Source organism: Geotrypetes seraphini, chromosome 8 (assembly GCF_902459505.1).
Source record: "Geotrypetes seraphini chromosome 8, aGeoSer1.1, whole genome shotgun sequence".
NCBI classification, from domain to species: Eukaryota; Metazoa; Chordata; class Amphibia; order Gymnophiona; family Dermophiidae; genus Geotrypetes; species Geotrypetes seraphini.
Window position 1 is genome coordinate 1,314,970 of NC_047091.1, and position 15,952 is coordinate 1,330,921.

A 15,952-nucleotide genomic window follows, 5' to 3' on the forward strand; every position below is an offset into this window, starting at 1 on the left:
CAGTGGTATTATATAATGGAATCCAAACTTAATCCGTTCCAGAACGCGGTTCGAGTTCCAAGACAATATTTCCCATTGAAAACAATAAACAATAGAAACTAGATTAATCCATTCCTTGGTCCCACAAACTCAGATTTTCAAATACTTTTAACAGTAAATACACTGGATTTGTTTTATAATTCTTTATTCATAACACTCTCAGATATCAACCAAAGATAATACAGTACAGTGAAGTAATGTTCAGTACAATAATGTAAAGTAACCAATGATAACGAATCATGATGTGGAACCTGGAACAGGAGGGAGATTATTGTTTGGAAGGGAAGTCACTTTCCAGATTAGCATCAGATGGTTCAGGTGGAGATCGAATGTGAAAGCATGTGTTACCAAGCAGGTATCTTCATTCTGCTCCTTTTTAAGCTCTTTGCCAAGGTAACACTTGTAGAGGGCTTGGGGGTCACTTCCGTGTTGGCATCAGGTAGTTCAGATGGTTTTGGTGTCTGCATTCTGCTCCTTTTTAGGCTCTTTGCCAAGATACCACTTGTAGAGGGCTTGGGGGTCACTTCCGTGTTGGCATCAGGTGATTCAGATGATTCTGGTGTCTGCATTCTGGTGGCGTCTTTTGTGAATCAATGTTTCAAAGTGGTCTGATGATGGCAACCTTTTTGAATTTTTCTAAAATGTTCAATGATGATCATTGAATAGCACACCTGTTAACAACGGCTTTATCGGGGTGCAACTTCTCTACGACTGCCTGTGTTTTTGACCACATGCTGAGCAGATCCTTGATTTCAGCAGTGGGTATGGTACCTGCGTCTCCCTCTTTCTCCCCTGAAGAAATTTCTTTTGCTGCTTCTTTCTGTTGCTGCTGGTTGAGGTGCTAAAGCTCTTCCGTTGTCAGCTCTGTCCTGTGATCATCCAGGATTTTCTTCTTGTGAACACAGAACAGAAGTATTTGTTTAGTACATTTGCTTTTTCCTCATCAGTCTCAACATATCGGTTTCCAGCATCTTTTAGTTTAGTAATTCAATTTTTCATCTTCCTTCTTTCACTAATATATCTGAAAAAAATTTTGTCTCCCTTTTTACATTTTTTAGCAATTTGTTTTTCTTCCACCTGTGCTTTCGCCAGATGTATCTCTCTCTTGGCTTCTTTCTGTTTCATCTTGTAGTCCTTTCTGCACTCCTCTTCTTGGGGTTTTTTAATATTTCACGAATGCCAACTCTTTCGCCTTTATTTTCTCCACCACTAGTATGGAGAACCATATCGGCTTCCTTTTTCTCTTGTTTTTATTGATTTTCTTCACATAAAGGTCCTTAACCATTTTTATCGCTCCTTTCAGCTTAGACCACTGTCTTTTCACTTCTCTTATGTCCTCCCATCCTACACCGTCAATCCTAACAGAAAACCATGTCTTTCGAACACACAGAACACAGAAAATACCTTCGCCTAGTATGGAATATGTCATCACAAACTAACCCCTCCCTCTTTTACAAAACTGTAGTGTGGATTTTAGCTTAGGTGGCTGTGGGGAAGCCTGCCCGATCTCCCACTGCTCCAATAGCGGCTCCCAACCATTATTATTATTTATTAATCTGATATCCTGCCTGTACCATTCAGTCTTTTGTATCACAAGAGCACACATAACATTTAGATGCTACTTAATCCTTCACAAGTGATTCTTAAAACCCACATATAGGAGCCGCTGCCCGTGGCTTTGTGCACAGAAACAACTGCAGCAGTGAGGAAGAGGGAGCTGGCCATAAGGTAAACACTTGCCAGAGGGAGGCAAGTATTTGAGGTACAGAATGGAGGGAGGGAGAGGGGCATGTTGGGACTCGAGAGGGAGTAGGTATAAGCTTGGGACATAGAATGAAGGGAATGAGGGAGGGGAGCATGAATCATAGGATGAAAGAATGGAGAGAGTGGGGGAAAGACATGCTGAGGTGAGGGAGGGAATAGAAAAGGAGAACTGAGTGTCTGAGAGAGGGAACGAGAGATGATGCACATGGAGAGATGAAGAAAGAGGAGAATTATTGGGCAGAGAGAGAGGGAGGGAGAGAGAATTATTGGACATAGTGGTGGGAGAGGAGTGAGGTAGAGATGCATGGGAAAGAGAGAGATGTCAGACCACTGGAATGGGAAGGAGAGAAAGGGAGATGCCAGACCATGGAATGGAAGGGAAGGAGGGGAGAGAGAGATGCCAGACTGCAGAAAGGAGAATAGAGAGGGAGAGAGATGTTAGACCTCAGGAAGGGGGAGGGAAGGAGAGAGAGATGCCAGACCATGGGAAAGGAGAGAGATTCCAGGCTATGGGAAGGAGAGGAGAAAGATGTCAGGGTGAAGGGGGAAGACAGAGTTGTTTGACCATGGGAGAGGGATGAGATGGTGCACAGGGATGGAGGAGAAGGGGAGACAGAGGGAGGAGATGGTGCACAGCAATGGGTGCGGCAGAGAAGAGATAAGAAAAATGCTTCTTAGAGATAGAGGGAAATAGTGGAGAAGAAAGAGGTAGGAGATGGTACACATGGATAGATGGGAAGGGAAGACATGGAAAAGTAGATAGATTTTGAGAGGAAAGCAGAAAAATGGAAGAAAGGTGAATGTTAAAAGTTAATGCTAAATACGGATGTATAGAACAAAACACAAAAGACCGCCCTCTCATCAATACTGGGCAAGTTTCTCAAATAATATCATCATATAACATTTAAAGGCTTTTAAATATTTAAATGTGCTCATAAGCTCTTCAGCAAGGCGCCACAGCATGCAGTACAATGTCACTGGAAAGGTGCTTGAATTTTAATCATCTCAAATAAATGGCTTTAATATAGTTCTTGGGTGACGGCTAATTCATCAATCATTGAACAAATATGTGCCACACTGATATATTTAATTATTTTTCATATTGTTTCATATCTGCAGAAAATTCATATTTGCAAAAGCTCATAAATGTCTATTTCATCAAATAATACTTCCTCAAACTTCCTATGGCCTCAGCGGCTACACCTGTCTCCTTACCTTCAGGGTCCAACAACTTGGTGAGCCCAAGCTCCTTCTCTGCCACGTTGAAGGCATTCTGCAGATTGTAATGAGCATTGGACTTCTTTAGCTTGTCAAATTCAATCACATCAGGCCTAGGAGATAGAAACAGGCAGTGGGCAACTCATTGTGAAATAAGAGATATTCCCTTTTCCCTCTTTTGATATGCACACGTACATTTTAGAGATCAGTATTACATTACATTACATTAGTGACTTCTATTCCGCCTATGCCTTGCAGTTCTAGGTGGATTACAAAAGCTAATGGAATATTTCCAGGAAAAGTTACAGGATAGGGTGTTAATTACATGGTTGAGAATTTGCTTGGAAAATTACAAGATTGGGTATAGTTTGGAGATATATTAGTTTTTTTTAATCAATTTTTTGAATAGCAGAGTATTAATTTCCCTTTGGAATATTTTGTAGTCAGTCATAATCTATGTTTGAGAGGTGGTGGTCTACTTTCGCTGCTTGCTTTGCTAGTAGGTTGAACCAAGCATTGATTGAGAGAATTATAAAGGGTAAAATCTGGGATAGACACTGGATGAAAAAAAGAAGGAATCTAATTGCTGTAAAGGGATTAAAACAGCAAGTGTGCTACCTTATTTTTTTTGTTGTTAATATCACTGTATGTGAATACAATTAATGTTCTACCTTTTGGTTAAACAGCAAGAAAGAATGAAAGAAAGAAAGAAAACCATGTCAGGATATTGTTGTGTTGATATCAATCTGGATGAACTGGCTTAGAATATTTTTCTCTCCTGTTCTATTCTCACATTCAACCTTATATAATTGAAACCGTACACATTTTAATGGATTTACTCTCCCTTCTTATTTATTATTTACAGTAGATACTCTTTTTATTACCTTTTTTATCCATCACCTTACTTTCACAAGTTTGGTCATATTTTCTCACTAGCTTCAATAATTTTTGATTTCACCAGTCACTTTCTGATTTTTACACCATATCGCTTTCATGCATGATGCCACTTGCATCCTTAGATCTGCTTATATAGTCATTGTTTACACATTACTCCTATCATTTATAGGACCCCTGAAGAAGACTATCTTGTCGAAACACGGACCGTGTTGGGTTCCATGTTTTCGGTGGATTAGGTCCTCAAGGTTTTTATGTGAATTATTTTCTCTCTATGTGGATTGCTTACTTTGACTTATGGAATTTTTAAACTTTATTTTAATAAAGTCCATTTCAGGAACATCATCAATCCACAGTGTTTTTTGGTTTCTTATATAAAATGCTGCCAGGAATATCTCAAGAAGCTCCTCTGGGCATAATCTGGAACCACAGATTAGGGGAAATAACTCTTTTATTGGTATTAATGAGAGATAAAAAGGGTCAGATATATTAAACAACTGTTGTCTCTAGAGAAATTACAGTTTAATGGCTTAGAGAAAAAAAGATGGAGAAAACCAAATCCCACAAGCAGAAAAACAGGAGAGCGATCAAAAAAATGGGTGGTAACCAGATAAATAAGGCTAGGTGATGCAATACTCAATTTAACTAAATTCCTAAATAACATCCTAGATCAGGGACAAATTCCGGAAGAAATGGGAAAAATAGCACTAACTCCAATATCAAAATCACAGAATGCAGATCTCTCCACTCCCTCAAGTTATCGCTGGCATACCCATTCTCACCAAACTCCTGAAAACCCATGTAAGCAAACAACCCACAATCTATATTGAGCAACATTCCTGCTTACATCCCTCTCAGTTCAGATTCTGACCACACCACAGCACTGAACATCTCCTCCTGACTCTAACCACAAAAATCAAACAGATATTAAGCATAGGCCAGCAAGCATCTCTTCTCCAATTCGGCATCTCTGCAGCCTTTGACTCAGTAGATCATCACCTCCTCCTAATGAAACTTTCAGAAATAGGAATCGCAGATGCCGCACTAAATTAGTTTAAAGAATTCCTCGGAAAGAGGGAATACCTTGTCAAGAAAGACAAAGTCTTCTCCAACAATTGGAAGGCCTTCTGCGGAGTACCCCAAAGTTCTCTCCTCTCCCTAATTCTATTCACAGTGGCGTACCAAAGGGGGGCGGTCCGCCTCGGGTGTAGCCTTAGGGGGGGGGGTGCACAGCCGGACAGGTCTGGAAAATTCCTGGGCTGCGACGGCATTGAGCGGCATCGGCACCCCCCTCCACGACGGCACTCAGCGGCATCGGTGCCCCCCCTCCCCGCAACAGCACTCAAGTTCGGCCTCCTTCTCCCGGCATCAGCAGAACTTCAGATCGGCAACAGGTGCTCAGTCAAAAGCTTCCCCTGACTGAACTGCCTGGGCGGAAACAGAGAGAAGTAGATTGGTGCCACACCATTGGGCAGGGGAGGGAGAGATGGAAGGGAGGGGCAGACAGTTTCTGGATGAGGCACAGAAAGAGAGCAGATGCCATATGGAAGAGGCAGAGAGAGAGCAGACAGTGGATGGAAGGAAGAGAATGATGAGAAGATAAGGAAAGTAGAAACCAGATAACTAAGGTAGAAAAAAATTTCTATTTTTTAAAAAAATTTCTTTCTTTTTGCTTTAGGATAAAGTATTATTGTAGCTGTGTTGATAATTGTTTATTAATGGAAAATGGAAATAAGGTGATCCTGTTTACTAGACTAATTTTAATACATTTTTTACTAATTCAGAGACCATAACTTCTTTCCTCAGGGCAGGACAGGGATACTGTAACAGCAGTATAGTTTACTGACCGGAAGAAAGAGGTTTTAACCTCTGAAAGTGAGAAATGTATCAGTCCAATCAAATGATGGGCACTAAATTTTCTTCCTGCCATGCCCCATGCCTCATGCCTCATACTCAATTGCAAAATATAAACTGGTGGGCTTCCCAAAGCCCTGCCAGCTGAAGATCTCTTCCTTTAGGAAGGAAAGGGAGATTTGTTCAGAGATGTTTGGAGGTTGCATAGAAGAAAAACTGTACAGTGGTACTGGTATGGTCATGTTTGTTGCTTGTTTTGAATTTTAAAATAAAAGAAATAAAGTGGAAATAAAGAAGTAAATAAGAAAATTGGGTGGGGCAGGGGTGTTGTATGATGGGGTGGGGCAGATGGCCCAGTGTACTTGTGTGCCTAGGGGCCCTCGACAAATTAATCCTGCCCTGATTACAATTAACGTTGCATTAAAATTGCAGCAGTAATCTGCTGCTCAAGCTAAATGTCAGCTTTTCTGTCAGTGTCTTAGCGGTGATTGGAAAATCCCTTTATGGTAAATAGGCCCTGTCTGGTGCATCACAGGATGCACCTCGCAAGGTGGAGTATTACCATTTTGCAGATGACAGTGCCTGGAGGTAGGATCAACTAGAAAGTTGTCTGTAACTGGGGATTGGGAATGGGAGAGGAGACACTGGACCACCAGAACATTTTTTGTTATATAAGGGGAAGGGGATGGGGGTCAGGATTGGGTCAGATCAGCCATTAAACCATGAGGGTATTTATTTTATATTAGGGGAAGGGAGATTGGGTTCAGGAGAGGGAGGAGGAGGAAGACTAGGGTTGGTGGGTGGCTGGGTTGGAGAGAGAAACGGTGCCGCTAGATACCCACTCCTCTCAAACAACTCTTCTACTCTGCCCGTATCGACGGACTTGATGGACCGAAGGTCTGATCTTGAGATGGCAGTTCTTATGTTCTAGACCTGGCAAAAAAGTTTCCCATGCAAAATGCACATGAGAAATGTTTTTTTGAGGATGGCTGCAGGGTACATAATGACCACATTAACATGCATTTAAATGATTTTAATGCAATCTGCAGTAAGTTTCAGTGTGCATTGAATCATTTGAGCATTCAGTGCACAATAACATGCACACAAACCTGGCATTAACCATTGGCAGTAGTTTTGAGCATCTGCCTCAAACTTTGCTAGTTGAAACTTTTCCTTGACTGACAAGTTACATTTTGCCACTCCAAAATTTAGCTGGACAAAAAGGCCCAGTCCTGAGGGCATACTACCCTTGGCTGGTCAGTATGTTACCTTAGTCATTATGACTCCTCTTGCACCCATCACTCTGCCCTACCATAGAAACATAGAAACATAGAAAGGTGACGGCAGAAAAGGGCTACAGCCCATCAAGTCTGCCCACTCTACTGACCCACCCCATTAAGTCTGAGTGCTGCTCGACCCACGTAGGGATCCCACGTGGATGTCCCATTTATTCTTAAAGTCGAGCACGCTTGTGGCCTTGATTACCTGCGTCAGAAGTTTGTTCCAGTGATCTACCACTCTTTCTGTGAAGAAATACTTCCTGATGTCACCACTAAATTTCCCTCCCCTGAGTTTGAGCGGGTGCCCCCTTGTGACTGAGGGTCCCTTGGGAAGGAATATATCGTTTTCTACCTCGACACGACCATGTGACACTTGTCCTGTATAACACTGCTCACTCTCATTTTCCCCTCTCACCGTGATCCTTGCTCCCCCTATGTGACTTTTTTTGCTTTCATGTCCCACATGGTTTTGCTGTTTCTCATTCACCATATGATCTCTATATGATATTCCATGTGACCTTTCACTTACCGATGCTTATGCACAATGGCATTGAAGGCCAACCCATCTCTCCAGCTTGTTGTAAAATTGTGAACATTGACATTGGGATACCTGTAGAATAAAAGAAGAAAAATCAAGGAGATGCAAGACACTTCTGGAGCCCCAACAGAATTGTGTAAAAGGCCCATGGGGCCACTGACTACTGAAAATACTCCTAGGGTTAAATATTCCAGAGTTCCGAGTGTTTATTGGCCACTGTTGGAAACAGGATACTTGGCTTGATGGACCTGCAGTCTACTATCCCAGTATAAACACCGAAGAGAACTGGCCTGTATAGATAACTAACCTATGAAGGGTGATCAAACAAATTTATAAAACAGCTCAGAGATACGAAACTCTGAAGTGAAGGTTATGAGACCTCCCTTGGAGAAAGAGTTTACCTTCCAGTCATAGTCCTTTTATGAAAAATCTTTGATCACTTCCTTCAAAGGTATATATGTAAAGATTCATCTCTAAAAACTTCAAAAAAATGTCCAAACAAGGTACTGCCTTTAAAATTGCAAACGTCACTGCACCTGTGGCAAATTTATTAAATTTTTTTGAAGTTTTTAGAGATGAATCTTTACATATATACCTTTGAAGGAAGTGATCAAAGATTTTTCATAAAAGGACTATGACTGGAAGGTAAACTCTTTCTTTTCGGAAGCCGGATTGGGCAAGGGACAGAGCAGCTTGTTCTTCAATGAAAGGTGTAGTCGATGGAGCACAATTCGTTCAAGGAGTTTGGAGACAAATGGGAGGTTGGAGTCCGGGAGATAGTTGCCGGGTTCGTTAGGATCAAGGGTGGGTTTTTTGAGAGTGGGTTTGATAATAGCTGATTTCCAGCTGAGGGGAACAGTCCCTGTGGAGAGAGAGGTGTTAATGATGGGGAGGATGGATCCTGCCATGGTATCTTCTGTGGACAGCACGAGGCTGGATGGGCAGGGATCGAGGATGGTGTTGGAGGATTTGAGTTCTCTCAGGGTTTCGAGAACCTCGGCATGAGTGGCCATATTAAATTGGGAGAGAGTGGCAGAGGATGGGGTATTTGGAATAGGCTGGGGGTGAGCAGGAGTGGATTTGGTGTTGGTGTCAAGATTATCACGGATGGTTTGTACTTTGGACTGGAAGACGTCCGAGAGAGTCTCGCTATCAAGTTCTGTTTGGTTGTTGTGGCTTTTTCTTTGGGCGTTGGTGAAGAGTTGGTTTGTGAGGGTGAACAGTTGTTTGGATCTAGAAGGGGCTAGTTGTAGGAGGCAAGAGTAGTAGGTCTTCTTCGCTTCTAGGATGGCAGCTTTGTAGGTGATGGATGTGTTATTTCAGTGGGCTTTGGTTTCTGAGTTCGGGTGTTTGATCCAGTTTCTTTCTGCTTTCCTCAGTGATCGTTTTATGGATCGGAGGTCACTGGTGTACCAGGGAACAGGTACTTTGTTGGTGGTTATTCGAGTTGTTTTTGTCTGGGCAAGGCTGTTATAGAGGGATTGGATGTTGGAGTGCCATGTGGAGGCTGCTAGGTCGATGGAGTGGGGATGTTGGGTGCAGGTTTCATTTAGGGTTCGAATGCCAGCGGCCATGGCTGGAGGGCTGACTGAGTTAGGAAGTTGGCGTAGGGTGGGAGGGGTAGGGTCTTTACATGGGGCTAGGGTAGTTTCGAGTGGGAGTTGGAATTCAATGAGGTGGTGGTCTGACCATGGGACAGGTGTGGTGGTTGTAGGTTGTTTGTTGGGGCTCTGTAGTTGGGCCACTGAGGGTGAAGATTAAGTCTAAGATGTTGCCTGTGGTTATAGCTTGATGAAATCCCAGGTCAGTGAGGGAGGAGAGGAAGCTGTCATTTTGTCCTGAGATGTTGGGGTAGTCTGGGAAATTGAAATCTCCCAGGATGGTCACGTGTTTGTGAGAGATGGATAGTTCGGTGATAAATTCGAGGAGGGTCTCTAGGGTATTTTCTGGGGAGCTGGGGGCTCTGTAGAGGAGTATGAGGGCAATTTTGTGTTTGTGGCCTATGGTGAACGCAAGTGCCTCTAGGGAGGGAATATTGATGGAGTTTATCGGTTTTGGTGTGGCGGAGGTCTTGATGATGGTAGTCACTCCACCTCCTTTCCCAGAGGTATGTGAGCAGGCTAAGGCCTGGTAGCCTGGAGGACATAGTTCGCCTAGTGCTATCCCATCATTGTCTTGGAGCCAGGTTTCAGTGATCATGAGGGCGTCCCAAGTCTTGTCACAGATGAGGTCATATAGGAGGAAGGTCTTGTTGTTAACTAATCTTGCATTGATGAGTGCCAGTTTGAGTGTATTGCTGGAGGGGGCTTGTGGGGAGGGTAGAATGGGGATGAGGTTGGCAGGGTTTCTGGTATGGCTTTTTTTGTGTTGGGAGGTGAGATCACCGTATCTGCCTTGGCCTGTAATGATGGGGATGGTGAAGTATAGTGTCGTAAGGAGTGTTGGGGATGTGGTAGGAATGGGAGTGGGGAGGAGGGTGGTTTGAAAAGTGGTGGGAGGGGGGTAGAGAAGGGGGTGGCCTGGAGAGTTGGGGGCATGATAGGATGGGGGTTTGAGGAGTTAGGCCGGAGGGATTTCAAGAGAGTCTCACTATCAAGTCCTGGCTAAGTCCTACCGTTGCAGCTGGAGTCTAATGGAGGGTCAAATATGACAGAGCTAAGCCAGGAGCTTGGTGCCAAATTGTTACTATTGAGACAACTGGAGGAGAGACTAGAGAAAAAAAAGAAACTAGGAAAAAAAAAAAGAGAAACCAGAGAACAAACAAGCTGGGATGATGAAGATTAAATAACTAACTGCTGCTAGTGAAATAAGCAAAGAGGGGTTAGGCAATTTCTTGCAGTATAATAGTGTAACAGCTTAATAGGTGTTAGTTTCATGTGAAACTTGGTTAGAGGTAGGCAGTAGTTTTTGGTAAGGGATCGTATTTTTCTCCTCGTTGGCTCAAGGGAGGGGTAGAGCAGTGCTCACACACCTCTCCTTGGGCGGGCATGTGGAGGGGCATAATCGAAAGGGACGTCTAAGTCCATTTACGTCCATCTCGCAAGTCGTCCAAAGTTAAAAAGAGCCTAAGACACATTTTCGAAAGATACGTCCAACTTTTTTTTACTTTTGAAAATCGTCTAATTATACGTCCTGCCGATCTGATCGTCCAAGCCACTAAATCATCCATCTTTATACCACATTTCCGTCCAAGTCCAAAATGCCTAGAACAAGCCCTATTGGACATGGGAGGGGACTGCAAAGTGATGGACTGCACACCCAGACATGCCACCTAAATAGTGGGGTACTGCTGTGAACTTCACAAAAAGGGTGCCATGGCTTCTCCTCACTACAGCTCCCTTATAGGTGACGGTGAGCCCCCCCAAACCACCTCCAGAATCCCCTAGACTCACTTATCTACCACCCCAATAGCCCTTATGGCTGCAGGAGCCATTTATATGCCAGTACAAAAGGGCTTTGGGGGTGTATATGGCAGGGCACATGTTTAAGTATCAATGCAGTGATTACAGGGGCTTATGGGCATGGGTCCTCCTCTCTATGGGTCCCTAACCCATCCCCAAGATGACTTAAGCTGCCTCTGGGCTGGACGACTAGGCTTTCCTATGGTGATGATGGTCTGGAGGCTGAAATTTAAAGTTGTGAATAAAATTTTTATGGGGGTGGGGGGGTTGGTGATCACTGGGGTAGTGTGTGGGGGTCTGTGTTATGTGTTTGCAATGCTTATCTGGTGAGTTTAGGTGGGTTTTTGTGACTTAGACCATGGTTTTACATGGTCTAAGTCACAACGTCCAAGTTCTGTCTAGGCTCTTGTTAAACTTTCGGTTATACATGCTGTACGACTAAGTCTAAGCCAGCCCACATCCCGCCCAACTCCCGCCCTCGACATGCCTCCTGAAACGCCCCGTTTAGCTTTGGACATTGAGTAGCACTATGAAGGCCTAGGTCGTTTAGAAATACATCCAAAACCCGTTTTTATTTTTGGTGCTTGGACGTTTTTGAGAAATGTTCATCCAAGTGCCGACTTAGGCCGGTTTTTGGACGTTTTTCTCTTTCGATTATGAGCCCCACAGTGTATACGTACAAATAATTACCAGTACAAAAGGAAAGGAGGGTGAACTATAATCTAAAGAAAATAGAGATACATTTAGGGAAAAAAACAACTGGAGGGTAATAGAAATTAATCTTGAAAGCATAGCTAAACATGGAAAACGTGGAAAAGAGGTAAAGGAGATTATCAAGTTTCAAGTTTTATTTCACATTTGATGGATCGCCTATTTCGAAATTCTAGGCGATGTACATAATAATATAATATAGAAACTTTAACCAAATTACAAAATCAATTAAGACTCACATGAAAGATAGGGAAGGAGGGTAAAGTTACAATGTGGGAGAAGAAAAAAACAAAAAACCAGGAAAGAACGAAAGGTAGGGTAAAATTTATGAATAAAAATTTATGCGTAAAAAATTTATGCATTAAAAATTTATGCGTAAAAATTTATGCGTAAAAAATTTATGCATTAAAATTGTTTAAGGGCGTCCTTTAGTTATATTATAAATCAAAGGCGTCCTTAAATAAATAAGATTTTAAAAGCTTTTTAAATGTTATGATATCACTTTCAATTCTGATGTAATGGGGAAGGGAGTTCCACCATTGTGGCCCTGCGACAGTAAACATTTCAGCTCTTCGTGTTCCGATGACTTTTAATGATGGCACAGTTAATAAGTTTTGATTAGATGAGCGCAGAGATCTTTGAGGTGTGTATGGGATAAGTGATTTTAAGATAAATTGTGGTTCGCTGAATGTGAGGGTCTTAAAAATTAGGAACATCAGCTTGTAGAGGATCCTATGGTTAACTGGTAACCAATGCGCGTCAATTAATAATGGGGTGACGTGATCGAATTTTTTTGCATTGTAGGTTAACTTTATGGCTGTGTTCTGAATGATTTGCAGTCTTCTTTTTTCTTTTTGGCTGATATTTAAAAAAAGGGCGTTACAGTAGTCTATTTTAGTTATGATGAATGAATGGATTAAAATCTTTAATGATGAAGGATAGAGAAATTTGGAAATTGATCTTATCTGTCGAAGTTTGTAAAAACAATGTTTAACAATGGAAGAGATATGTTCATGATAGGATAAGTTATTATCGAATAGCACTCCAAGAATTTTAACCGTTGGTTCCGTGCTGATAGGTATATTATTAATTAGAAAAGGTTTTATCAGTGAAATATCTTTTTTCCATTTAAATAGAATGGATTTTGTTTTGTTAATATTCAGAGCTAGTTTGTTTGAGTTCAGCCAGTTATGTATTAACTCTAATTTTTGATTAATAGAGAAGATGTCAGTGTCGCTTTCGGGATCTACAGGGTGAATCAATTGGATATCATCCGCGTATGAAAAAGGGATGAAACCTGTTGCCTGACAAATTTCTAGGAGTGGTGACAAAAAAATGTTAAATAGTAGGGGAGACAAGATGGATCCTTGAGGGATTCCAAAAGTTGAAGTAAAAATAGAAGATTCTTCATTGTTAAATCTAACGGATGAGGTTCGGTTATTGAAATAGGATTTGAACCAATTTAGGACGTTCCCGGTTATTCCTTTTTCTTCAAGTCGATGTAGAAGTAGTTCGTGGTCAATTGTATCAAAGGCGGCCGAGATATCTAAGGAAAATAAGACGACAGATCTGTGGTGGTCTAAATAGTATTGAATATTGGATGTTAAACCTATCAGGGAGTATTCTGTGTTATGAAACTTTCTAAATCCAGTTTGATGTGGATGTAACGCATTTGTTTTTTCAAAAAAGTCCGAAAGTTGATTGAATACGAGTTTTTCTGTAATTTTGGCAAGAAATGGTATATTGGATATCGGCCGGTAATTGGATAACTCATTGATACTGATTTTGTAATTTTTAACAATAGGAGTAATAGATGTATACTTCCATTGAGATGGGACTGTAGACGTAATTAAACTATTTTGGATGATAGGTAGTATAAAAGGACCGAAATGTGAGAAGAATTTTTTCAGAAAAAATGGTGGAATTAATTCTAATCGAGAACTTTTTAGATTCATTTGGGGAAATAGAGATTCAATCTCTTGTAATACTGGAATTTTAAAGTTTGAACATTTTGCTGTTGGAATGTGGTGTGATTGATCAGAATTAATGATATTTGTGGATGTGTTTTGAGTGAAAGCATTGCGTATGTTGTTTATCTTGTTAGTGAAAGCGTTGGCTAATTCTTGGGCTTTTAGAGAAGATTTGTGCAAAGAATTTTTTATTTTATTTGTGGGGTCCATAGATTTTAAAATGTTGTAAAGTATGGAAGAATTTTTTGCTTTTTCTATTTTTTTAGAGAAATATGATTTTTTTGATAAATTAATTTTGGTTTTATATAGGGAAACAGTTTCCCTATATTTTTGTAAGTTATCAAGAGTTTTGTTGGATCGCCATTTTCTTTCAAGTGAACGTAATTGTTGTTTAATCAATTGTAATTCATTATTATACCAAGGGTTAATGAACTTGCGAGTAGAGATGGTTTTTGTAGTTACTGGGGCTATTCTGTCTAGAAGAGAGGTCAATGATGTGTTCCAAGCTGATACTTGATTTGATATTGAATCAAAATTGGAGGTTAGGATGTTTAGATCAAGAAAAGAGGTTAAATCTTTGTCCTCCAGGTTATTAAATTCTCTGAAAGTAATTGTTTTGGTATTGAGTGGGAAATGTATTTGCATATTTTTTGATAGGTTTAAGTTGAAGGTTATAAAGTAGTGATCAGACCAAGGTATAGGAGAAATCAACAATTCGGTAAAATTAGGTATTTGTGTACTTGGTATAAAGACCATGTCTAATGTATGATTGGCTGTGTGTGTAGGTACTGTTATTTGTGGTTGTAAGTTTAAAGGAGTAAGAATATTCAAAAGATCTATTGTGTATGGATTGGTAGGGTCATCAAAATGAATATTAAAGTCGCCAAGGATAAAAGGAATATTCGAGGTCGATGAAAAATCAAATAATATGTCCTGAAGCAGAGAAAATTTATTTGGATTTAAAGGTGGAGGAGCATATAATAGGAGAAAATCAATTTGGTTATTGAAGTTACATTTCAAATGAAGATACTCAATTGAAGCTAATTTCGGGGATTGGTCAAGTAAACTTAAGAAATTATTTTTAAAAATTACGGCTAATCCACCTCCCTTACGATTGTGACGATGATTAAATATAAAATTAAAGTTGGAAGGGCAACAGTATGATAGGTACGCTTCTTCTCCGTCCGCTAGCCATGTTTCTATAATGAATAAGGCGTGCAATTTTTTGTTTTCGATTTCGTCTTTTATTAAATGATATTTGTTTTTAATAGATCTAACATTAATAAGGCCGAATCTAAATCTATTGGCAGCAGGAGTTCCTGTACAATTGGATGTAGGTGCGATGGGGATGTTTATAAGAGAAGTGTGAAGAGAATTAGAGGATTTCTGTTTAAAGGGACGATGGCCCCAAAAAGATGGGATATTGTGTGTGGCTGTTATATCAGACATTAATGATTTTGATTGTATAGGTAATGTTATTTGGTTGAAGAGAAAAAAAAGTTCTAACGATAAAAAATATATGAATCCAATGAATAGAAGCTTTGTAGGTGAGATGATAGATTGGATAGTGTATTTAGAATAAGGTTTTGTAGCGCCCTTTGGCTGCGCACGAAGGAGCGCACTAAGGAGCAGGACCTGCTCCTTTTGCGCGCTCCTTCTGCGCCTCTGCGGCGTGCGCCGCAGTAAGGTTGTTAATATAGAGCATGAATCAACAGCTGACCTTTTGGGGGAGGAGTCCGGCTCGCTGCCGCTGCGCGGCGGCAGAGGAAGCTGAAGGCAGAAAGCTGAATGAAGATTAAACCATAAAAAACAATTAAAACCAGGTAAAACTTAAACAGATAAAATAAAACATAAAATTATTGTGAAGCAAGGCAACGGAGGTCTAGAGTGCCCAGGAAGTAGTGCAGGAGTGCTGATTGAAATTAAGTATTAGAGCATATGCTTTAATGATAGAAGAATTATGCTATCTATGTCTCAAATGCATCCCTATACAAGTAACTTTTTAAAGAGCTTTTAAATTTTTCTAATGAGGATTCACCATGTAGGTAACTTGGTAAGTCGTTCCAGATCTGGTGTGCTATAACCGAAAAGATAGTAGATCTCTTAGTACCTATTACTTTTAAAGAAGGGATAGTCAACAAATGTTGTTCTGTTGATCTGAGTGTCCTGACTGGAAAATATGGTATTAGAAGACGATCCAGAAATATTGGTGCGTTAGTTTGTTGGATTTTATAGGTTTTATATTATATAGATTTTATAGGAAAGAGCTGTTAGGATGGGAGG

General features: G+C 40.8%; 1 protein-coding gene across 4 annotated transcripts in view; it reads right to left on the bottom strand.

The window, feature by feature from the left end:
* The window catches only part of SPTBN2 (spectrin beta, non-erythrocytic 2), a 293,681-nt gene that overhangs the window by 204,061 nt on the left and 73,668 nt on the right, over positions 1–15,952 (bottom strand). For all 4 annotated transcript variants that reach the window (XR_004540403.1, XM_033955666.1, XM_033955664.1 and 1 more), the window contains 2 exons: positions 7,579–7,659; positions 3,019–3,134 (listed from right to left, as the gene is read on the bottom strand). Coding sequence is in view for 3 of the 4 variants with exons in the window: in XM_033955666.1 (XP_033811557.1) it covers positions 3,019–3,134; positions 7,579–7,659 (197 nt within the window). In the remaining variant the exon portion in view is untranslated. The remainder of the gene's footprint in view (positions 1–3,018; positions 3,135–7,578; positions 7,660–15,952) is intronic.